Consider the following 25098-nt stretch of genomic DNA (forward strand, 5'->3'; position numbering starts at 1 on the left):
AACACACACACACTCATCGGTGCACAACGGCATGCCACACACCAATATACATAGAGATAGCACACATCACACACAAGGCCATGCATAAACACAAAGACAACAAAACACAAAACCACTGATGGGGGGAGGACATGTTGGGAGAACACACAGCACACAGTAACACTGTGACTCACTCTGTGCCTTCATTCTCCTGCTGCCCACCATTCGAAGATGCTTCCGGAAGTTCCTGTGGGCAGATTGGGCATGAGGAGATGGAGATGGGGAGAGAGGGAGGAGGAGGAGGAGGAGGAGGAGGAAGAAAAGAAGGGAAGAATCATTTAGAGGAGGAAGTGAGTTAATAAGGGAAAGAGAGTGTATGTGTCCCAAATGGCACCCTACATAGTGTACTTCTTTTGACCAGAGCACTGTGGAAAGTAGTGCAGTATATACATAGGGAATAAGGTGCCATTTGTGACGTAACCAATAAGATAAAAAGTGTGACAGAGACGTGCACAACATTTTTTAAATGAAAGATTTAAGAAATGATTTGATAATTTAGGTCTGTCAGATAAGTGTTTTAAGTAACATTGGACCATTCAACTGCTGCTACATTGTCACGACTTCTGCCGTAGTCGGTCCCTCTCCTTGTTCGGGCGGTGTTCGGCGGTCGACGTCACCGGTCTTCTAGCCATCGCCAATCCATTTTTCATTTTCCATTGGTTTTGTCTTGTTTCCCCACACACCTGGTTTTCATTCCCTCATTACGTGTTGTGTATTTAACCCTCTGTTCCCCCCATGTCTTTGTGTGGTATTGTTTATTGTAAGTGCTTGTGCACGTGTTGACTGGCACACGACGGGTTTTGTACCCATGTCTTGTTACTCTTTATGCCGTTGGTTTTGCTATTAAACTGCTTCGGCTATTACTTAGTTCTGCTCTCCTGCGTCTGACTTCCCTGCCACCGGTTACGCACCCCTGACATACATAACTGTATATATCTACCTGCTGCTATATAACTGTATATATCTACCTGCTGCTATATAACTGTATATATCTACCTGCTGCTATATAACTGTATATATCTACCTGCTGCTATATAACTGTATATATCTACCTGCTGCTATATAACTGTATATATCTACCTGCTGCTATATAACTGTATATATCTACCTGCTGCTATATAACTATATATATCTACCTGCTGCTATATAACTGTATATATCTACCTGCTGCTATATAACTGTATATATCTACCTGCTGCTATATAACTGTTTATATCTACCTTCTGCTACATAACTGTATATATCTACCTGCTGCTATATAACTATATATATCTACCTGCTGCTATATAACTGTATATATCTACCTGCTGCTATATAACTATATATATCTACCTGCTGCTATATAACTGTATATATCTACCTGCTGCTATATAACTATATATATCTACCTGCTGCTATATAACTGTATATATCTACCTGCTGCTATATAACTATATATATCTACCTGCTGCTATATAACTGTATATATCTACCTGCTGCTATATAACTGTATATATCTACCTGCTGCTATATACTGTAACTGTATATATCTACCTGCTGCTATATAACTGTATATATCTACCTGCTGCTATATAACTATATATATCTACCTGCTGCTATATAACTATATATATCTACCTGCTGCTATATAACTGTATATATCTACCTGCTGCTATATAACTGTATATATCTACCTGCTGCTATATAACTGTATACATCTACCTGCTGCTATATAACTATATATATCTACCTGCTGCTATATAACTGTATATATCTACCTGCTGCTATATAACTGTATATATCTACCTGCTACTATATAACTGTATATATCTACCTGCTGCTACATAACCGTATATATCTACCTGCTGCTACATAACCGTATATATCTACCTGCTGCTACATAACCGTATATATGTACCTGCTGCTACATAACCGTATATATGTACCTGCTGCTACATAACCGTATATATGTACCTGCTGCTACATAACCATATATATGTACCTGCTGCTACATGTAACCACTGCCCTTTGTCAGATGTTTCTGACTAGAGATGTTTGAACCAGTAGCCTAGATCAGTGGTTCCCAAACTTTTTATAGTCCCGTACCCCTTCAAACATTCAACCTCCAGCTGCGTACCACCTCTAGCACCAGATCTAGCGCACTCTCAAATGTTGTTTTTTGCCATCATTGTAAGCCTGCCACACTATACAATACATTTATTAAACATAAGAATAAGTGTGAGTTTTTATCACAACCTGGCTCGTGGGAAGTGACAAAGAGCTCTTATAGGACCAGGGCACAAATAATAATAATCAATCATTTTGCTCTATATTTAGCCATCTTACCTATAAAACCTTATTTGTTAATCAAAAATGGTGAATAACTCACCACAGGTTAATGAGAAGGGTGTGCTTGAAAGGATGCTCATAACTCTGCAATGTTGTGTTGTATTGGAGAGTCTCAGTCTTAAATCATTTCCCACACACAGTCTGTATTTAGTTTTCATGCTAGTGATGTAACGCGGGTCGTATAAAGGGGACCAAGGCGCAGCATGTAAAGTGCTCATATTTCCTTTTAATGATAACACTTAAACAAAATAACAAAAAAACGATAGCCAACAGTTTCGTCAGGTACATAGACAAAACGGAAAACAACTACCCACAAAAACCCAGGAAGAAAAACCCCTACTTAAATATGATCTCCAATCAGAGGCAACGAAGACCTGCTGCCTCCAATTGGAGATCAACCCAAAACAACCCAACATAGAAATAGAAAACCTAGAACACAAACATAGAAATAGAAAACATAGAAAAACACAAAACACCCCCTGTCATGCCCTGACCTACTCTACTATAGAAAATAACATCTTACTAGGGTCAGGACGTGACAGTACCCCCCCCCAAAAGGTGCAGACTCCGAATGCAACAAACCAACAACAACAAAAACACAAAACAAAAGGGAGGGTAGGGAGGGTGATAATTGTCTATGGCGGCTCAAATGCAGTCCACATAACCTTAACCTCCAGCATAGAAGGTGGCTCCGGTTCTGGGCGTACCCACCGCTCCACCCGCTGATCCTTCTGCTTTATTACCACCTGACCGTGGATCGTCGAAGGAACCGGACTGTAGATCATTGCTGGAGGTTCTGGGCTGCAGGCCGCCGCTGGAGACTCCGGGCTGCGGGCCGCCGCTGGAGACTCCGGGCTGGGGACCGCCGCTGGAGGCTCCGGACTGGGGAGCGTCGCTGGAGGCTCCGGACTGGGGAGCGTCGCTGGAGGCTCCGGACTGGGGAGCGTCGCTGGAGGCTCCGGACTGGGAGGCGTCATAATAGGTTCCGGACTACTGACCGTTGCTGCTGGCTCCATGCCATGGATCATCTCTACAGGTTCCGCGCCATGGATCATCACTGGAGGCTTCTTACCATGGATTCTCTCTACAGATGCCGGGCCATGGATTATTCCTACAGGCTTTGTGCCCTGGTTTATCCCTACAGGCTCCGGTCCATTTATAATCCCTCCAGGCTTTTTTCCAAGGATTATCTCTTCAGGTTCCGTGCCATGGATTACCTCTGGAGGCTTCGTGCCATGGAATATCCCTACAGGCTCCGGGCCATGGATCATCACTAGAGGCTTAGTGCCATGGATCATCTCTACAGGCGTCAGACCATCGATTATCACTGGAGCCTTTGTACGTGGAGCAGGAACCGGTCTCACCGGACTGGAGAGACGCACTGAGGACCGAGTGCTCAAAGCAGGCACCGGCCGTACTGGGTTATGGATGCGCAATGGAGGAAGAGTGCGAAGAACAGGCACAGGACCTACTGTATTCTGGAGGCGCGCTGTAGGGAGAACGCGAGGAGCAGGCACATGCTTACCACAAAAAGCACGGGTAGTTGACTCAGGCCTCACCCCTGGCCCAGCCAAACTACCCGTGTGCCCCCCCAAAAAAACATTTGGGGGCTGCCTCTCGTTTTTCCCAGGTAGGCTCCGATATCTATCGATTACCTGGCCCCAAGTCCAGTTCCTCCTCTCCATCCACTCCGTATGTGACCAGGTGTCCATTTCTGCCCGGGTACGCCGCTTGATCCAGTCATGGTGGGTAGTTCTGTAACGCGGGTCGTATAAAGGGGACCAAGGCGCAGCGTGTAAAGTGCTCATATTTCCTTTTAATGATAACACTTAAACAAAATAACAAAAAAACGACAGCCAACAGTTCCGTCAGGTACATAGACAAAACGGAAAACAACTACCCACAAAAACCCAGGAAGAAAAACCCCTACTTAAATATGATCTCCAATCAAAGGCAACGAGGACCAGCTGCCTCCAACTGGAGATCAACGCCCCCCAAAAAACATAGAAATAGAAAAACCTAGAACACAAACATAGAAATACAAAACATAGAAAAACACAAAACACCCCCTGTCACGCCCTGACCTACTCCACTATAGAAAATAACATCTTACTAGGGTCAGGACGTGACAAGTGAGGGCCGAGAATCCACTCTTACATAGGTATGTGGTTGCAAAGGGCATCAGTGTCTTAACAGCGCGATTTGCCAAGGCAGGATACTCTGAGCGCAGCCTAATCCAGAAATCTGGAAGTGGCTTCTGATTAAATAACATTTTCACAGAACCGCTTGTTGCAATTTCAATGAGGCTCTCTTGTTCAGATATCGGTAAGTGGACTGGAGGCAGGGCATGAAAGGGATAATGAATCCAGTTGTTTGTGTCATCCGCTTTGGGAAAGTACCTGCGTAATTGCGCACCCATCTCACTCAGGTGCTTCGCTATATCACATTTGGCATTTTCTGTAAGCTTGAGTTCATTTGCACACACAAAATCATATAATGATGGAAAGACCTGTGTGTTGTCCTTGTTAATGCAGACAGAGAGGAGCTCCAACTTCTTAATTATAGCCTCAATTTTGTCCCGCACATTGAATATAGTTGCGGAGAGTCCCTGTAATCCTAGATTCAGATCATTCAGGCGAGAAAAAACATCACCCAGATAGGCCAGTCGTGTGAGAAACTCGTCATCATGCAAGCAGTCAGACAAGTGAAAATGATGGTCAGTAAAGAAAACTTTAAGCTCATCTCTCAATTAAAAAAAACATGTCAATACTTTGCCCCTTGATAACCAGCGCACTTCTGTATGTTGTAAAAGTGTTACATGGTCGCTGCCCATATCATTGCATAGTACAGAAAATACATGAGAGTTCAGGGGCCTTGCTTTAACAAAGTTAAGCATTTTCACTGTAGTGTCCATAACATCTTTCAAGCTGTCAGGCATTCCCTTGGCAGCAAGAGGCTCTCGATGGATGCGGCAGTGTACCCAAGTGGCTTCGGGAGCAACTGCTTACACGCTCCCCTATGTCTCTCTGTCATGGCTTTTGCGCCATCAGTACAGATACCAACACATCTTGACCACCAAAGTCCATTTGATGTCACAAAGCTGTCCAGTACTTTAAAAAGATCCTCTTCTGTTGTCCTGGTTTCCAGTGGTTTGCAGAAGAGGATGTCTTCCTTAATTGACCCCCCATAAACGTAACAGACATATACCAGGAGTTGTGCCAGGTCCGTCACGTCTGTTGACTCATCCAGCTGTAATGCACAGTATTCACTGACTTGTATGCGAAGCAGTAATTGTTTCAAAACATCTCCCGCCATGTCACTGGTGCGTCGTGAAACAGTGTTGTTTGATAAAGATATTGTCTGTATAGTTTCTTTGGCCTTTTCCCCCAGCATTCTCCCAGCCATATCCACGGCAGCAGGAAGAATGAAGTCCTCCACAATAGTACGGGGCATGCCTGTCCTAGCCACTCGGTAGCTCACCATATAAGACGCTTCTAGCCCCTTCTTATTAATGGTATCTGTTGCTTTTATACATGTCTTACATCTGAAAAGTCGTCTTAATTCTCGCTCCAAAAACTCCTGTGGCTTATTTTTTATCAAATTGGCATGTTTTGTTTCTAAATGTCTGCGCAAGAGTGAAGGTTTCATTGAGTTGTGAGATAGTACTTTTGCACATATAACACACTGTGGCTGAGGAAAGGCACTACTCCCAATATAAGTGAACCCCAAATCGTAGTTTTTGCACCTCTTCGATGGTCCAACGTCCCTGTCCGTTGTTCGGTGCTTTCACGGGTAAGGAGGCAGTAGCTCTTCAGCTGCATCAGATTCACAACTGTCAGTGTCCATGCTAGCTGGGCTAACAACAAATGTAGAATTACTGATGCTAGCATTGAATGTGCTCGTGGATGCAGATCAAATTGTGTCGTCGACAGGTGCAGGTGTAGTACTGCTGGTAGTAGCAGTACTACCAGTAGAGCTGGAATGTGTCTCTATTGACGTGGGCCTTACTAAATGGGGAATACCTGGCCCAGATCAAAGAGAAAAATACAGAAGCCTTCTTCATGGACCAGCTTAAAGTGTTACGCCTCTTCATAGCTTCGAGTGACATTTCACTAACAACCAATATCATTGTGTGCTCTGTCTGTTTCCCCCTCTTAACTGCCTGCCTGTCGTTCCCTATTCATGCCATTCATTCTGTATAATAGCTATTTTCTAATATAGAAGCATTTCCTCTCCTCCCTTCATCTCTTCAGCATGCCTTGTGATTGTTCACCAGGGCAACAACACGTCTAATGAAGACAGGGTCAAACATAGCTACCGCGTATGGGTGGAGAAGTGTGAGACATGAGGATGAGAGAGAGAGAGAGAGAGAGAGAGAGAGAGAGAGAGAGAGAGAGAGAGAGAGAGTTAGGGATACGACTAGTTTTATATTGTGATTAAAACAGTGCTTTTTCAAACATTCCCTAACCCCTCCCTAACCCCTCAACCCTAAAAAAGAGCAAGCCTCATCACTATCGTTGCATGACGGATGGCGTGAGTGTGAGCTGATAGAATGGAGAACAGAGACCAGCTCTCCTCTCCTCTTTTCAGAGGAGACATGCAGCAGGTCATCGGCTAATGAGAGGATGAAAGAGAAGGAGAAAACACCCCTCCTCCCACTCAGCCAGCTGGGGATGAGTCACCGGCTCTCCTCTCTCTCTCTTCCTACCTCTCATTTACTCCCTCTCTCTCCATTGTCCTCTCTCTACCTCTGTTCCCTCTTTCGCTATCTCCCTTCGTCTATCTCTCTATGCTGCTCATGCGCTGAGGGCCGATCCGATGCTCCTCCGGCGCTATCTATCCTTTTTCTCCCTCATTCCCTCTCCCTCTGTGTATACTCTGATTGGGAGTCTTGTGTGCTGTAGGCTGCTCCAATGCACCCTGGTCCTCCCTCTCTTTTCCCATCTCTCCACTCTCCTCTCCCCACCTCACGCTCCCTCTGTCTCCCTATCTCGTATCCCCCCTCTCTTCCCCATCTCCTCTCTGCTCCTCCTCCCTCTCTCTCTACCTCTCCTCCTCTCCATCTCTCTTTCTCTCCACCTCTCCATGTCCAGACAGAGGGGATGGTGGTGTGTTGCTCCTCCGTTAATCAGCTGAAGCTTCGTGCCACAGTGACCTTTTACTGCAGCAGCCTGGCATTGTGGGAAAACATCTGTCCGTTCATCCGTCTGCCCACCTGACTGACTCTGCCAGGGTAATGGGTTCACTCCCAAAGTCACCTGTCCAGTTAGCCTGGTTTGCATCGCTAACTATGCCTCATATACAGTAGCCAAGCTCATCGTGAGTTTTTAGCTACGTTAGAGCTGAGCTAGCTAGGTTTCATACTATTGTACAACCTCGCCAGAGGAGGTTGGTGTGAGGAGCTATAGGAGGATGGGCTCATTGTAATGGCTGGAATGGAATAAATGAGAGATATGTTTCATTGTCACATACACTGGATATTTGCAGTGAAATGTATTCAATGCCCCTGGAGCAAATTAGGGTTAACCTTTTACTGCAGTGGGCTAAATCAGGGTCACACAGAGTGCTTCTAGGTAGTCCTAAACAAATCTACTTTGAAACAAAAATATACACCATACACACATGGTTATGAGCTTAAGAAAAATAAACGATACCATGGCAGATATAGAGTTTAAATGTATTACATAGAGTCTGCATCCCAATATTGCAATTTAGATACTTATTTCTCTCACTTACAGTAATAACGTCATGGTGCCTCATGCTATTTTCTACCCCCCTTGGGAGTCTAAATGTATTCTATGGATAATGGATGGGGAGAGTCAGAGAGTACTGGAGCACAGCAGCACACCCTGACCAGCCAGGAACACAGTAGGTACCTCTGGATGACTTCAGCCGAATCCAGCTCCCTCTCTCTCCTCTTTCTCTGCACAAATCCCCGGAAAGCCCTGCCGGGACGTGGCACAGAATGAAAGGATGAGAGGGAGAATGCTGGCTTAGCACGAGGTGAGAGATATAGCGCAGGAGGAAGGGGAGGCGGGGGGTATTGGCAGGGTTTAGCTACAGTACTCTGGGGGATGTAGCTGTAACGGCTAGGTTTGCATCATCGGGATTTGGGATGCTGTCTCTTTGTTTGAGTTAGTTAAGGAGGTTAGCGTCAGAAGTTAGGGCCAGCTGGGGTTTAGCTGAAGAGTTGATCATGTGGGTTAGTTGGAGGTATCAAGCAGCCAGAGGTGATGGAGAACAGTGCTGCAGCCAGATCAGTCTGCATCTTGCGGCCGGGTATGGGTTATTAGCTGTCTGTCTGTGCCAGTCGCCCCAGGGTCTTCTTGCAGTGTGGATTAGAGCTAAGTTTAGCTGCAGTGACAGGGCTCAGGACGGCTCAGCGCACAGAGGCTCTTTTCCATGGCTTGGTTATGGGGTTGGCTAAAGGCTCAGTTGCAGTCAGTTGCAGTGGATTAGTGAAGGGTTCAGTCAGTGGTATGGGTTTGTTTTGCATAGGGGTTCAGCTAACTACATTGGCTATGTCTGGTTTGTAGTTGGTTAGGACATGGTTTCACTGTTGGTAGAGCACACAGCCCAGGGAAACACTCAGCCCAGGGAAGGGTCACAGGTCATGGAGTTAAAGGTCATAGGGTTAAGGGTCAAGGGGGTTTAGGAGCGGGAGGGAAGCTAGATTCAACAGGTCAAAGATACTCACGATATCCTGCAGTGGGTCAGAGAAAGAAGTGCATGAAAGAGAAAGAGAGAGAAAGTCATTAACATCCTATAGGTCATGACTATTACAACGTGTGTATTAAAGGAGAGAGGAAGCATTATCAGAGAGAGAGACACAGAGAGGGGATACAGAGATAGAAAGAGAGACAAAGAGAGAGAGAGAGAGAGAGAGAGAGAGAGAAAGAGAGATTATTTTTGCTTTATGTTGAGTCCCAGTGACATCCCATCTAGCACATAATGTTCTGAGAACCATATGTTTCTTACATCTTGGTGAGAAGTGGTTGTCCTATGGTTATTTTGCATACAACCTTCCCACAACATTCTGGGAAACATGCAGGATAGTTGCTTGACTTTGGAAAATTCTCAGCACATTTAAGGATCTTGACGATTGTTCTATATTTTTTAGGTATTTCATTCCTTTAACAGGACATTTCCTAAAAGTTCAAACATGGTTATATTTCAGTTTTGGTAATGTTTTGGTTTGAAATTGGGAATGTTCTCAAATAGTTCAGAGAATGTTAAGAAACAACATTCTTCTGTTGGAATTTCAGTACTTCAGCATAACATTTCCTACAGCTTTCCTCAGGGTTCTATTTAAAACCAGTTAAATGTAACTGAATGTAATCAAACATGTAATCTACATAATCCCCAAAAGTAATTAGTTATCATGAGAGAGCCATAAACAAGTAGTAATGCTGCATACGCCAAGAAAAGTTAAAATCTCACCTTTCTGGTATTTTTTTGGAATACATTGCTGAGATGTAGTCACTTTTGAGGCTACTAGCTCAAGTACACAGTACAAATATGATTAAAATATGAAATATTTGATGATGTATTTCCTATTCAACAAAACTGTATAAGGCTTCAAATGACTTATATGCTACCTAAATATACTATAATCAAACTATAAAACAACTAAGTATAAGATTTCACTTTCCTTATAACTGTAAAATACATATTTATATGTTTAGTGTTATCGAAAATGTACATATTTTCTAAAGGTCTCTCTTGATCAAAACGTCTGCCCCTATTACTGTGGACGTCTCACAGAGCTCTAGCGTGTTAGGAACTTGCCTTTCATCTCATATTAATATTGTCCCTGTATGACAAACAGAGAGTGTTTTTGGATTAAAATCAGCATAACGTTTGTCTGCAGGTTTCCTCATGGTTTTATTTAAAATCATGGTCTCAGAACGTTAAGAACATGTTCCATAAAAAACACAAGAAAGCATTAGTAACGTTAAAATAACAAAACTCTCTCTGTCCTCTATCTTGTTAAGTGTGTTCAGGTGTGTTGGCCGCGCCCACTAATTGGCCACACCTGATCTTAATGAGTGCTTGTTTCCTTTGAAATGGGCTCTGTTTGAATAGACTAAAATTAACAACTTTTTTATAATGTCATACTAGCTCCATCCTGGTGTCGCAGTGGACTAATTCCAAGGATAGAGAACAGAAGATCATAGGTTTGAAACTCACTGATGCTGTGTCACAATAAAAAAAAGAAGTGTGTTTGTATAATTAATGCCTAAGCAAATACATTTCCATGGGTCCTATCTGTGCTTAGAGTTTAAAACAATTAACATAAACTAAGCTAACATGTTCACAGAACGTTAATAAAACCTCCCAGGAAAACTGTCAGGGAACCATAGTGAAACATTCTCAGAAACTAACATTTCAGTTCCCAGAACAGGTGAAATGTTCACTTCCGTTCTCAGAAAGTTTAAAAAAAACACGTAGTTCCCAGAGCCAATGGGAAATGAAAAATGTCCGTTCCCACAACTTCCAAGGAACCAAATGTGCTAGCTGGGATGTCAGTGTGTTCCCAGAGAGACAGGTGTTCAGTTGTTAGTAGGACTAGCACCTGCACAAGCATCTGTCCCTAAGGTCACACTGATTCACTGTAACTAGCTTACTGTAGACAACTGGGGCTTGTTGTGGGAGATATTATGTATGTGAATGTGTGTGGGTGTGCACTAGTCTATGTACATATATGTGTGTGTCTAACTGTTTGGTCCTCTACATGGTATGTCTGTTTGATAATATTATATGTCTGTATATGTGCATGTGTGTGTGTGTGTGCTTCTGTGTATGTGTGTGAGGCCTGGGTACTCACGCCTGCATGGTGGTAGAAGCAGTCTGAAAGCTGAACATGTTTTCTTTTGGGTACCAGTTGTTGTCCTCTGTGGCGAGAGAGATAATGAATGGAAGTTACAGTAGCAGCCAGCCACATAGTGTGTATGTTTTTAAACTCTTTATAGCAACGATAGGAAACCTCAAAGGACACAGCACCAGTCCACTCCACAGAGGGAGAGAGGGAGACAAACAGGGAGAGAGAGCAGAGAAGAGACGAAGAGTCAAAAATACAGACCACGCCACAATCCAACTAACATCGAAACCCCCCCCCCCCTTCACCACACAACCCCCTTTGGATTTCAGCGCCTCTCCCTCTCTGTCTCCCCCGGCTCACCTCTCTCCAGCACAGTCATCCGGTCCACACTCCACATCCTCTCAAGGCGTCTGTGTTGCTTGCCTGCCTCGCGGGAACTCTCTAGATCCAGGGAGCCCTGGCTACGGGATGGAGCCCCGCTAGAGTCCAAGGCCATGTTGAGGCTGCAGTCCTCCCGCGAGCCCCCCTTTCCCCCCTCATCCCAGCTGCGGATGTTGTGGGCGCTGACCGAGCTTGACAGGGGCTGCTGGGACAGATGGTGGTGGCTGCCATGGTGACCATGGTGGGCAGCACCCCCGCCGGTAACAGCCAGAGTGTGGTGGTTGCTGCTGCTGCCGCCGGCAACGGGGTTGCCGTGACGATGGCTCCCATCATCGCGATGAGTGTTGCCACGGTGACCGTGGCGAAGGTGGTGCTGGGTGGGGGAGGAGGTGGAGGAGGGGGAGGTGGAGGGCTGGACCAGGGTCGACGCCCCCTTCAGCACTTCCAGCTCCAGGCTCTCCTTGCTGCCCCGGTTGCTACCCAGCATACTGTGCTCTCCGGTGATGGTGTAGACACGGGCAGGCTGCAGGGCACACTCCACACACTTCTGCTGGTCCTCTTCGGCCGAGAAGCTGCGCTCCAGAGATAAACGGGCCTTGGTGGTGGTGATGGAGGGGGGCGGGGGCTGGAGGTTGCCCAGCGGAGATTTCACGAGGCTGGACTCAGGGGGGGCTGGAGAACCCCTGTGGGGGTATGGATGGTTGTTGTTGTGGTGACGGACACCACCAGGGGAGTCAGAGTCTGGGCCCACAAACGTGTCAGACAGGAGATGGGCTGCAGGGTGAAGCAGAAGGAGGGAGAGAGATGGAGGAGTTACAGAATGAGGCAAATAGAAATAGAGAGCAGATAGGACAGAGAATAGGAGAGATTATCCTCCATCATTACATATCAATTAGAGGATGGAGTAAATATGCTGTTCCAAAAGAAAAGAGAGAAAAGCACAAGAGTAAAATGAACAGAAAAATGGAGGGAGAACAAACGGTGGCAGGTAGGGAGGGATGCTGACCTGATCCGTTTCGGTTCTCGGGGTGTGTGTGGGACAGGTACTCTCCAAATGCTCGCGCTGCTCTGTAGAGACACACACACATGACACACACTGATGTCAACACATGAGTGACAGGGAGAGAGAAAGATAAGAAGAGAGAGGGAATTGTTTACTTAATCGCCTGCTTTATAGGTTTGTGCCACCCACAGATTACGATGTAGCTGTTTATCTCTCAACTCCAGGCAGCCTCAGAGAGAGAGAGAGAGAGAGAGAGAGAGAGAGAGAGAGAGAGAGAGAGAAAGAGAGAGCTAGATAGAGAAAGAGAGAGAGAGAGAGAGAGAGAGAGAGAGAGAGAGAGAGAGAGAGAGAGAGAGAGAGAGAGAGAGAGAGAGAGAGAGAGAGAGAGAGAGAGGTGGTAAAATAACGGCTTAGGATCACTTTTAATTTCCAATCATATGACCTCCTGCGTCTTAGTTTGCATCAATGCATACCGAGCACCTGAGAAATGGCTATGACAACATAGCTGAAAATAGACACTCACTAGTTCATGTGGTACAAACCACTTACAGACAAACGCACTCATTCATACATAGAAACTGGGAGATTCTGAAAAGAAATCCTCATATTGAAGGAATGACTGTAATGACGTGACTCTATTCATCAGTGGGTATGAAAGGAGGGAGTAAAAAAGAAAAAGAACGCAAAAAGACATAGATATCAGTAAGTCCTGTAAATATCCATGTCATAGCTCAAGCTGGAGGGAAACTGCAGCAACAGAAGTTGCTCGGGAATCAAACAGCAAGAGAGAAAAGCATGATTTAGTTTAGAACCCGGGCGTTCCATTCAGGAAGTCATCATTTCATCTTTTTAACAGCGGGCATCATGGGCATCTAGTTTTTATTAGAGGTCGACCGATTATGATTTTTCAACGCCGATACCAATACCGATTATTGGAGGACCAAAAAACCCGATACCGATTAATCGGACGATTTTTATATATATATTAGTAATAATGACAATTACAACAATACTGAATGAACACTTATTTTAACTTAATATAATACATCAATAAAATCAATTTAGTCTCAAATAAATAATGAAACATGTTCAATTTGGTTTAAATAATGCAAAAACAAAGTGTTGGAGAAGAAAGTAAAAGTGCAGAACATTTGCTCAGAGCATATGAAAGCTGGTGGTTCCTTTTAACATGAGTCTTCAATATTCCCAGTTAAGAAGTTTTAGGTTGTAGTTATTATAGGATTATTTCTCTCTATACCATTTGTATTTCATATAGCTTTGACTATTGGATGTTCTAATAGGTACTTTAGTATTGCCAGCCTAATCTCGGGAGTTGATAGGCTTGAAGTCATAAACAGCGCAATGATTGAAGCACAGTGAAGAGCTGCTGGTAAATGCAGGAAAGTGCTGTTTGAATGAATGCTTACGAGCCTGCTGCTCCCTACCACTGCTCAGTCAGACTGCTATATCAAATCATAGACTTAATTATAATATAATAACACACAGAAATACGAGCCTTAGGTCATTAATATGGTAAAATCCGGAAACTATCATTTCGAAAACAAAACGTTTATTCTTTCAGTGAAATACGGACCCGTTCCATATTTTATCTAACGGGTGGCATCCCTAAGTCTAAATATTGCTGTTACATTGCACAACCTTCAATGTTATGTCATAATTATGTACAATTCTGGCAAATTAATTACGGTCTTTGTTAGAAAGAAATGGTCTTCACACAGTTCGCAACGAGCCAGGCGGCCCAAACTGCTGCATATACCCTGACTCTGCTTGCACAGAACGCAAGAGAAGTGACACAATTTCCATAGTTAAAAGAAATTCATGTTAGCAGGAAATATTAACTAAATATGCAGGTTTAAAAAATATATACTTGTGTATTGATTTTAAGAAAGGCGTTGATGTTCATGGTTAGGTACACATTGGTGCAACGACAGTGCTTTTTTCGCAAATGCGCTTGTTAAATCATCACCCGTTTGGCGAAGTAGGCTGTGATTCGATGATAAATTAACAGGCACCGCATCGATTATATGCAACGCAGGACAAGCTAGATAAACTAGTAATATCATCAACTATGTGTAGTTAACTAGTGATTATGTTAAGATTGATTGTTTTTTATAAGATAAGTTTAATGCTAGCTAGCACCTTACCTTGGCTCCTTGCTGCACTCGCATAACAGGTGGTCAACCTGCCACGCAGTCTCCTCGTGGAGTGCAATGTAATCAGTCATAATCGGTGTCCAAAAATGACGATTACCGATTGTTATGAAAACTTGAAATCGGCCCTAATTAATCGGTCATTCCGATTAATCGGTCGACCTCTAATTTTTATATTCCCCATTTTGCACTTGCCCCTCCCTCTACCAAGATGAAGTGTCCACTAAGATACTCCCAATCCTTCGATTGACAGGCCTACAGAGAGACAGGAGTGGGATAGACAGACGTGCAGCATAACAAACTGACAGTGTGACTGAGCTCCCTATCGATGGAGTCTGAGACATAGGGAGAAATGGATTTCACATTCATGCTGGATACAGTGGAGACACGTGTTGCCAGTAATCCAATAAGAGCTGACAGATGATTCCTACAACCTTATGCAATGCACTGCCACCCATGTGCAGAGCTGTCTAGATTTTACTGTGTGTGTGTGTGTGTGTGTGTGTGTGTGTGTGTGTGTGTGTGTGTGTGTGTGTGTGTGTGTGTGTGTGTGTGTGTGTGTGTGTGTGTGTGTGTGTGTGTGTAACAGAGCTGAATCTCTAGACCTGCTTCCGACAGGGAGATGGATTAGAGCCAGGGATGATCCTATAAAACAACATCACTTCCTGTCGGCCCCCTCAACTCGGGGATAAGGCCAGCTTTCTCCTCTGAGAATGTAAAACACACATGTATGCAAAGCCACTCACACATGAACAACCACACGTTATTCATATTGACAACCATGAAAAGACTGACTTGCAAATCCACACATAGAAATTAATATCCAGGGTTGAAAAACGAGTTTTAATACATACACTTGACATTCACTTAGGTTGGAGTCATTAAAACTCATTTTTCAACCACTCCACAAATGTCTTGTTAACAAACTATAGTTTTGGCAAGTCTGTTAGGACATCTACTTTGTGCATGACACAAGTAATTTTTCCAAAAGTTGTTTACAGACAGATTATTTCACGTATAATTCACTGTATCACAATTCCAGTGGGTCAGAAGTGTACATACACTAAGTTGACTGTGCCTTTAAACAGCTTGGAAAATTCCAGAAAATGATGTCATGGCTTTAGAAGATTCTGATAGGCTAATTGACATCATTTGAGTCAATTGGAGGTGTACCTGTGGATGCATTGCAAGGCCTACCTTCAAACTCAGTGCCTTTTTGCTTGACATCATGGGAAAAAAAAAATCAGCCAAGACCTCAGAAAAAAATTGTAGATTCATCCTTGGGAGCCATCATACCGCTCAGGAAGGAGACGCGTTCTGTCTCCTAGAGATGAACGTACTTTGATGCGAAAAGTGCAAATCAATCGCAGAACAACACCAAAGGACCTTGTGAAGATGCTGGAGGAAACAGGTACAAAAGTGTCTATATCCACAGTAAAACGAGTCCTATATCGACATAACCTGAAAGGCCGCTCAGCAAGGAAGAAGCCACTGCTCCAAAACCGCCATAAAAAAGCCAGACTACGGTTCGTAACTAAGATCGTACTTTTTGAGGAATTTCCTCGGGTCTGACGAAACAAAAATAGAACTGTTTGGCCATAATGACCATTGTTATGTTTGGAGAAAAAAGGGGGAGGCTTGCAAGCCGAAGAACACCATCCCAACCGTGAAGCGTGGGGGTGGCAGCATCATGTTGTGGGGGTGCTTTGCTACAGGAGGGACTGGTGCACTTCACAAAATAGATGGCATCATGAGGGAGGACAATTATGTGGATATATTGAAGCAACATCTCAAGACATCAGTCAGGAAGTTAAAGCTTGGTCGCAAATGGGATTAAATGTCAGGAATTGTGAAAAACTGAGTTTAAATGTATTTGGCTAAGGTGTATGTAAACTTACGACTTCAACTGTATATATATATATATATATATATATATATATACATTAAATAATGAAATGTATGCACTTAGTGGGTCTGGATAAGAACATTTGCAAAATGAATAAAATGCAAAAAGTTTGGCAACCCCTGTACTAACACATCGCTTATTAGCTGCTACACATTAACATTAACTCAGCACCAGGATTTACATTAACATTAACTCAGCACCAGGATTTACATTAACATTAACTCAGCACCAGGATTTACATTAACATTAACTCAGCACCAGGATTTACAACTATCATTTAATACTTACAGACGGACCTATTAGCAGAAAAAGTATTTTATTATCAAAAGGTAAATAAATAACTTTGGTTTACCGAACATTTTTTTTTGCAGTTTTACAGCTAATTTCCTTCAATTGTAATTGCCATGGGGGTTGGTGAGAAGTGTTGGCAGTTTAAAGCTAATGTCCTGCAATTCTACACATTTTACATGACTTATGACATGTTAGTATGATATCTGAGTGAGAGTGACTAACAAAATCCAGGGGGGTACCCTGGAGGTCAGGGCACATGTCCTGCGTGGCCGGTCGGTAATTCGGCCAGGATTACTGTAGATAGCTGATGATCACTGTAGATAGCTGATGATTACTGTAGATAGCTGATGATCACTGTAGATAGCTGATGATCACTGTAGATAGCTGATGATCACTGTAGATAGCTGATGATTACTGTAGATAGCTGATGATCACTGTAGATAGCTGATGATCACTGTAGATAGCTGATGATCACTGTAGATAGCTGGCTAGACTAAGTAGACACATTTTTAATTTTAGTTTTATTTAACCTTTATTTAAGTAGGCAAGTCAGTTAAGAACAAATTCTTATTTACAACGACGGCCTACCAATCTATAAAATGTTAACTGACATGGACTAATCTGTGACTGTCAGTGAGTGACATATAACAAGAGGAAAACTGATGATGCACAACCAAGTTTAGAAATTGCACCTTGTGTATTCTACTATTCTAACGCTCATCAGAAAGTTGAGACCATGACTGAGTTCCCCCCCCCAAAAAAAATATTTAAATATACAGTACATTTCCAAAAAATTACCGAAGTCATATGCAGCTACAGACCTGCTATATGTGCAAGCTACACACAACCTCTAGACGCAGTCACGATAGACAATGTCCAATCTTGATCTCCATCTCACATTCAAAGCTCCACTAACATGTGACACTGCCAGAGTTTAGAAGACTAAATAAAGTAGTGCTCACCAGAATAATGTCTTACATCCATAGAATGGATGCATTGGTAATCTAGCTAACACCTGTAAAGTTGTCTGTTTCATTTAGGGACCTGGGGGAAAACGCAAGAACTCCAAAACAGTGGAAAAATGTCCACGTCATCAGTTTGACAGGCTTTAAGCAAATGAAAAGCTGAGAAAACGACAAAACACATTTCTGATAAGACTTCAGTTCCACTTCAGTGCATATTTTATTTGGGTAAAATACTGTCTGCATAACAGTGTCAAAGATAACACATTACATGCTCATTCACATTTTCTCAAGAGATGCTGAAAGAAAGTGTGACGTCCTGACCCTGGTATGAGGTCATTTTCCCCTAGTAGATTGGTCAGGGTGTGACAGGGGTGTGTTTTGTCTATGTGTTTTGGGTTTTCTATGTGGGTTGTCTAGAGTTTCATTCTATGTTGTCATTTTCTATGTTGTGGCCAGGTATGGTTTCCAATCAGAGGCAGCTGTCTATCGTTGTCTCTGATTGGAAGCCATACTTAGGCAGCCTGTTTTACTTTGGGGTTTGTGGGTAGTTGTTTCCGTTTAGTCTAGAGTACCTGACGGGACTGTTGTTGGTCGTGTTGTTATTTTGTTGTTTAAGTGTATTCATTAAAGAAACAGAATGAGCACTATACACGCTGCGTCTTGGTCTCCATTCAACAACCCCTGTGACAGAAAGAAATCATATTTCTCCACTCCTGTTCCCAAGACAAAATTAAAATGTGTTGAATAATTGCACTGCAAGAAATGCATAATTCTGCAGGAGTTAATATTATATTACACTACATGTGAGAGGATATAGGCCTACAGTCAGTGTCCATATTTCAGTTACTATTCCATTTAACTCATATAGCCTACTTAAATTCTAAATATTCTGTTTATTCATGGATACAGGGATACTTATGAGCGGGATATCAGAGGTGCATGTAAACAGCTTATCCTGAATAAGATCTTAAGCGGGATATGCACTACTATCCGGAATACTGTGTACATGTAAACATGGTCATTGTTTCGTGATGTTACGGTAACAAAAGCAGGCGCACAGTAGGCTACTGGTCAGATTCGGGGGCAATTCATCAACTGCGCTATCCATGGTGCTGAATCTCTGCCTAGGTCTGTTTGTTTAGTGGAGAATTTGATGTTTCCTGTGACTATCATCACAATAAGCGGTTTATCATGAAGGAAAAACTGTCATAACCTTCCCAAATTCCAACAATAGCCAGGTGCAAGGGGAGAGAAAAGCCACCTGACATCTTCCTAAGGTAGGTTAAAACGAATGTCATTTTCACTAGACCTCATATTTGACCAGTCGGCCAACAGTGATTCATAGGCCTAGACTACCTTAAAGCTAGGCTACATCAACGAAATAGTGTGGCAACTTTGAGTTGATTAAATTTAAACAAATACAAAAAGAAAACATTAGATTCATGTGTAGACTATATTTCTACAATTACAATTGTATAATTTGGTCAAATTTTTTCCGCTGGTATTATACGCTATTAAATAGCACTTCCGGTTTCAGCGGGAATACCGGGAGATCTCCTACAGAACATTCCCTAGGACTGCCTTGAAGCCTTGAAGTATGAGAGACAGAGAGAGAAAAGCTCCCTCTCTTCTCCTCCCTTTCTCTCCCCCTTAGTATTTCATCAGTCAAAAGGATCCACTTCAGAGCCCCTCTGTGTTACTGTAGATGTCATATTGCTTTAAGCTCTTCCACACAACAGTCACAGTAACAGTCTGGTTCTCTGGGTTTGGGGGTGTCACCAGTAAAGGAGTGGCTCGACACGTGCACCGCCAAACGGCTCCCGTGCACATGTAAAAACAACCCTGCAAGCATGTGTCAATGTGATTCTGTCACTGCACTTTCCTCCTTCCTCTCTGGCTAAACAGTAGCATCCTCCCTGGAATGCTGTTTGTGTGTCTGTGTCTATGTTTGTGGATGCGTGTGTGTATGTGCCCATTCAGATGCGCGTGTGAGTGAGTGCACTTCGTCATGGTGTGATTAGTCAGGCCTGCTGGGAGCTCTCTCTCTGTGCAGTGTGAATAAAACTGGTCTGATGTAACGGGTAATTACTCCTTCCCTTCTGAAGCTTCTGAATACTTTTTCATTTTTTCCCTTTTTTATTATTCAGCAGCTCAGAGCTTTGATTAAAATCAACAACAGGATGCACACAGTGGCCTGGGAGATACACATCATCCATAAAACATGAGAAAAAAACCGAGGAGACAGAGAGAGCAAACCGCCTCCCCATCGCCATCTCTCTCTCTCTCTCCATCCATCTCTTTCTCCACTTAACCTGTGTTTCATGAACGCATCTGGTGGGGATAGACAAAATCAAGATGCGCACGATGGCGAACGCAGACGCATGCACGGAGCCGGTTTAGTCAGCATGTGAGGGTGATAAGCGCAATGTCATTTGCGAACTGCAGCCCCCTAATGATTTCAAATCAAATCAAATCAAACTTTAGGTGTCACATGCGCCGAATACAACAAGTGCAGACTTTACCGTGAAATGCTTACTTACAAGCCCTTAACCAACAGTGCAGTTCAAGAAGAGTTAAGAAAATATTTACCAAGTAGGCTAAAATAAAAAGTAACACAATAGGAATAACAATAACGAGGCTATATACAGGGGGCACCGGTACCGAGTCAGTGTGCAGGGGTACAGGCTAGTTGAGGTAATCTGTACATGTAGGTGGGGGTGAAGTGACTATGTATTAATAATAAACAGCAGAGTAGCAGCAGTGTACAAAAGGGAGAGGGGGGGGTCAATGTAATTGTCCTGTGCCGATTTTATTAATTGTTCATCAGTCTTATGGCTTGGGGGTAGAAGCTGTTGAGGAGCCTTTTGGTCCAGTACCGCTTGTCGTACGGTGGTAGAGAAAACAGTCTATAACTTGAGTGACTGGAGTCTCTGACAATTTTATGGGCTCTCCTCTGACACCACCTATTGTATAGGTCCTGGATGGCAGGGAGCTTGGCCCCAGTGATGTACTGGGCCGTACGCACTACCCTCTGTAGCGCCTTACGGTCAGATGCCGAGCAGTTGCCATACCAGGCGGTGATGCAACCGGTAAGGATGCTCTCGATGGTGCAACTGTAGAACCTTTTGAGGATCTGGAGACCCATGCCAAATCTTTTCAGTCTCCTGAGGGGGAATAGGTTTTGGCGTGCCCTCTTTACATCTGTCTTGGTATGTTTGGACCATGATAATTCGTTGGTGATGTGGACACCAAGGAACTTGAAACTTCTCAACCCGCTCCACTACAGCCATGTTGATGAGAATGGGGGTCTGTTCGGTCCGCCTTTTCCTGTAGTTCACGATCAGCTCCTTTGTCTTGCTCACATTGAGGGAGAGGTTGTTGTCCTGGCACCACACTGCCAGGTCTCTGACCTCCTCCCTACAGGCCATCTCATCGTTGTCGGTGATCAGGTCTACCACTGATGTGTTGTCAACAAACGTAATGATGGTGTTGGAGTCGTGTTGGCCACACAGTCATGGGTGAACAGGGAGTACAGGAGGTGACTAAGTCCACACCCCTGAGGGGCCCCAGTGCTAAGGATCAGTGTGGCAGATGTGTTGTTGCCTACTCTTACCACCTGGGGGTGGTCCATCAGGAAGCCCAAGATCCAGTTGCAGAGGGAGGTGTTTAGTCCCAGAGTCCTTAGCTTAGTGATGAGCTTCGTGGGCACTATGGCATTGAACGCTGAGCTGTAGTCAATGAACAGCATTCTCACATAGGTGTTCCTTTTGTCCAGGTGAGAAAGGGCAGTGTGGAGTGCGATTGAGATTTCATCATCTGTGGATCTGTTGGGGCGGTATGCGAATTGGAATGGGTCTAGGGTGTCCGGTAGGTATGCTGTTGATGTGAGCCATGACCAGCCTTTCAAAGCACTTCATGGCTACAGATGTGAGTGCCGCGGGGTGGTAATCATTTAGGCAGGTAACCTTCGCTTCCTTGGGCACAGGGACTACGGTGGCCTGCTTGAAACATGTAGGTATTACAGACTCAGTCAGGGAGAGGTTGAAAATGTCAGTGAAGACACTTGACAGTTGGCCCACGCATGCTTTGAGTACACGTCCTGGTAATCCATCTGGCCCAGTGGCTTCGTTAATGTTGACTTGTTTAAAGGTTTTGTTCACATCGGCTACCGAGAGCGTTATCACACAGTCATCCAGAACAGCTGGTGCTCTCGTGCATGCTTCAGTGTTGCTTGCCTCGAAGCGAGCATAAAAGGCATTTAGCTTGTCTGGTAGCATCTCGTCACTGGGCAGCTCGCGTCACTGGGCAGCTCGTGTCTGGGTTTCCCTTTGTAGTCCGTAATAGTTTTCAAACCCTGCCACATCTGACGAGGGTCTGAGCCGGTGTAGTAGGATTCAATCTTAATCCTGTATTGACGCTTTGCTTGTTTGATGGTTCGTCTGAGGGCATAGTGTGATTTCTTGTAAGCGTCCGGATTAGTCTCCCACTCCTTTGAAAGCGGCAGCTTTAGCCTTTAGCTCAATGCAGATGTTGCCTGTAATCCATGGCTTCTGGTTGGGATATGTACGTACAGTCACTGGGGGGACGACATCGTTGATGCACTTATTGATGAAGCCGATGACTGAAGTGGTGTACTCCTCAATGCCATTGGATGAATCCCGGAACATATTCCAGTCTGTGCTAGCAAAACAGTCCTGTAGTTTAGTATCCGCATCATCTGACCTCTTCCGTATTGAGCGAGTCACTGGTACATCCTGCTTTAGTTTTTACTTGTAAGCAGGAGGATAGAATTATGGTCAGATTTGCCAAATGGAGGGCAAGGGAGAGCTTTGTATGCTTTGTATGCATCTCTGTGTGTGGAGTAAAGGTGGTCTAGGATTTTTCTTTCTCTGGTTCCACATGTGACATGCTGGTAAAAATTTGGTAAAGCTGATTTAAGTTTGCCTGCATTAAAGTCCCCGGCTCCAAGGAGCGTCGCTTCTGGGTGAGCATTTTCTTCTTTGCTTATGGCCTTATAGAGTTGGTTGAGAGCGGTCTTAGTGCCAGCTTTGTTCTGTGGTGGTAAATAGACGGCTACGAATAATATAGATGAGAACTCCCTTGGTAGATAGTGTGGTCTACATCTTATCATAAGGTACTCTACCTCAGGCGAGCAATACTTCGAGACTTCTTTAATATTAGACATCACGCACCAGCTGTTATTGACAAATAGACACACACCCCCACCCCTCGTCTTACCAGAGGTAGCGTCTCTGTTCTGACGGTGCATGGAAAATCCCTCTAGCTCTATATTGTCCGTATCGTCATTCAGCCACGTCTCGGTGAAACATAAGATGTTAGAGTTTTTGATGTCCCATTGGTAGGATAATCTTAATCGTAGGCCATCAATTTTATTTTCCAATGATTGCAAGTTAGCAAGAAGAACGGATGGCAGTGGGAGTTTACTCTCTCGCCTCCGGATTCCCGAAGGCTGCCCGATCTGCGGCCCCTTTTCCTGCATCTTTTCTTCACGCAAAAGGCTGGGTCTGTTCCAGTGAAAGCAGGATATCCTTCTCATCGAACTCATTAAAGGAAAAAGTTTCCCAGTTCTGATGTTCAAAAGTTATTTTTGGTCATAATAGACGGTAGCAGCAACATTATGTACACAATAAGTAAAAAAAAAAAAATAACAATATTGGTTGGGAGAATGTAAAACGTCAGCCATGTTCTTCGGCGCCATCTTGATTTGTTCTCGAGTTCCAGGTTGTTGAGCAGAGGCATAATATGTTATGGTTCTACAAAGCTGTGTTCATCATACAATTCAATAATCAATTAATTGCATTCACTCCTGCACCATACCCGTTCAATTATCAGTTGTAAAGATGTATTTTTCTTATCAATGCTCATTATTTCCTGCATGCATACGCTGAAGCACGTCTCTAAAGCTGCGGAGGCGCGTGTATTAATCCTGCTGTAGGACTCACTGCAGCCAGCTCTAGCAGGTCAAATGAACGAGTCACTCAGAAAAACGAATCATGACTCTGGAGTCAGCAAAAATAATCTCTCTCTCTCTCTCTCTCTCTCTCTCTCTCTCTCTCTCAATTCAATTTCAATTTAAGGGGCTTTATTGGCACGGTAAACAGATGTTTACATTGTCAAAGCAAGTGAAATAGATAATAAACAAAAGTGAAATAAACAATAACACATTTACAGTACATTACACTACCAAATGTTCCAAAACATGTCATATTATGGCCATGTGTTGTAATGATGTGCAAATAGTTAAAGTACAGAAGGGGAAATAAATAAACATAAATATAGGTTGTATTTACAATGGTGTTTGTTCTTCACTGGTTGCCCTTTTCTTGTGGCAACAGGTCACAAATATTGCTGCTGTGATTGCACACTGTGGTATTTCACCAAATAGATATGGGAGTTTATCAAAATTGGATTTGTTTCAAATTCTTTGTGGGTCTGTGTAATCTGAGGGAAATATGTGTCTCTAATATGGTCATACATTTGGCAGGAGGTTAGGAAGTGCAGCTCAGTTTCCACATAATTTTGTGGCCAGAATCTTCTCTTGAGAGCCAGGTCTGCCTTCTGTGGCCTTTCTCAATAGCAAGGCTATGCTCACTGAGTCTGTACATAGTCAAAGATTTCCTTAATTTTGGGTCAGTCTCAGTGGTCAGGTATTCTGCCTCTGTGTACTCTGTTTAGGGCAAAATATCATTCTAGTTTGCTCTGTTTTTTTGTAAATTCTTTCCAATGTGTCAAGTAATTATCTTTTTGTTTTCTCATGATTTGGTTGGGTCTAATTGTGTTGCTTTCCTGGCCTCTGTGGGGTCTGTTTGTGTTTGTGAACATAGCCCCAGGAGCTCTTCTCCAGGTTCATTTCTCTGTAGGTAGTTGTAGAATATTTTCTGGATTTTGATAATTAGTGGGTATCGGCCTAATTCTGCTCTGCATGCATTATTTGGTGTTTTAAGTTGTATACTGAGGATATTGTTTTTGCAGAATTCTACATACATTTGGTGTTTGTCCCATTTTGTGAATTCTTGGTTGGTGAGCGGACCCCAGACCTCACAACCATAAAGGGCAATGGGTTCTATAACTGATTCAAGTATTTTTAGCCAGATCCTAATTGCTATGTCGAATTTGATGTTCCTTTTGATGGCATAGAAGGCCCTTCTTGCCTTGTCTCTCAGATCATTCAC

The 25098-nt window shown here is 43.6% G+C and overlaps 1 protein-coding gene across 1 annotated transcript in view; it reads right to left on the reverse strand.

Annotated features, from left to right (window-relative positions):
- Window positions 1-25098, reverse strand: part of LOC106567246 (NMDA receptor synaptonuclear signaling and neuronal migration factor) — a 196573-nt gene that overhangs the window by 162411 nt on the left and 9064 nt on the right. The window contains 5 exon segments of the mRNA XM_045691675.1: window positions 174-226; window positions 9065-9070; window positions 11195-11261; window positions 11549-12343; window positions 12576-12637. Coding sequence (XP_045547631.1) covers window positions 174-226; window positions 9065-9070; window positions 11195-11261; window positions 11549-12343; window positions 12576-12637 — 983 coding nt within the window.

Source organism: Salmo salar, chromosome ssa01, assembly GCF_905237065.1.
Source record: "Salmo salar chromosome ssa01, Ssal_v3.1, whole genome shotgun sequence".
NCBI lineage: Eukaryota > Metazoa > Chordata > Actinopteri > Salmoniformes > Salmonidae > Salmo > Salmo salar.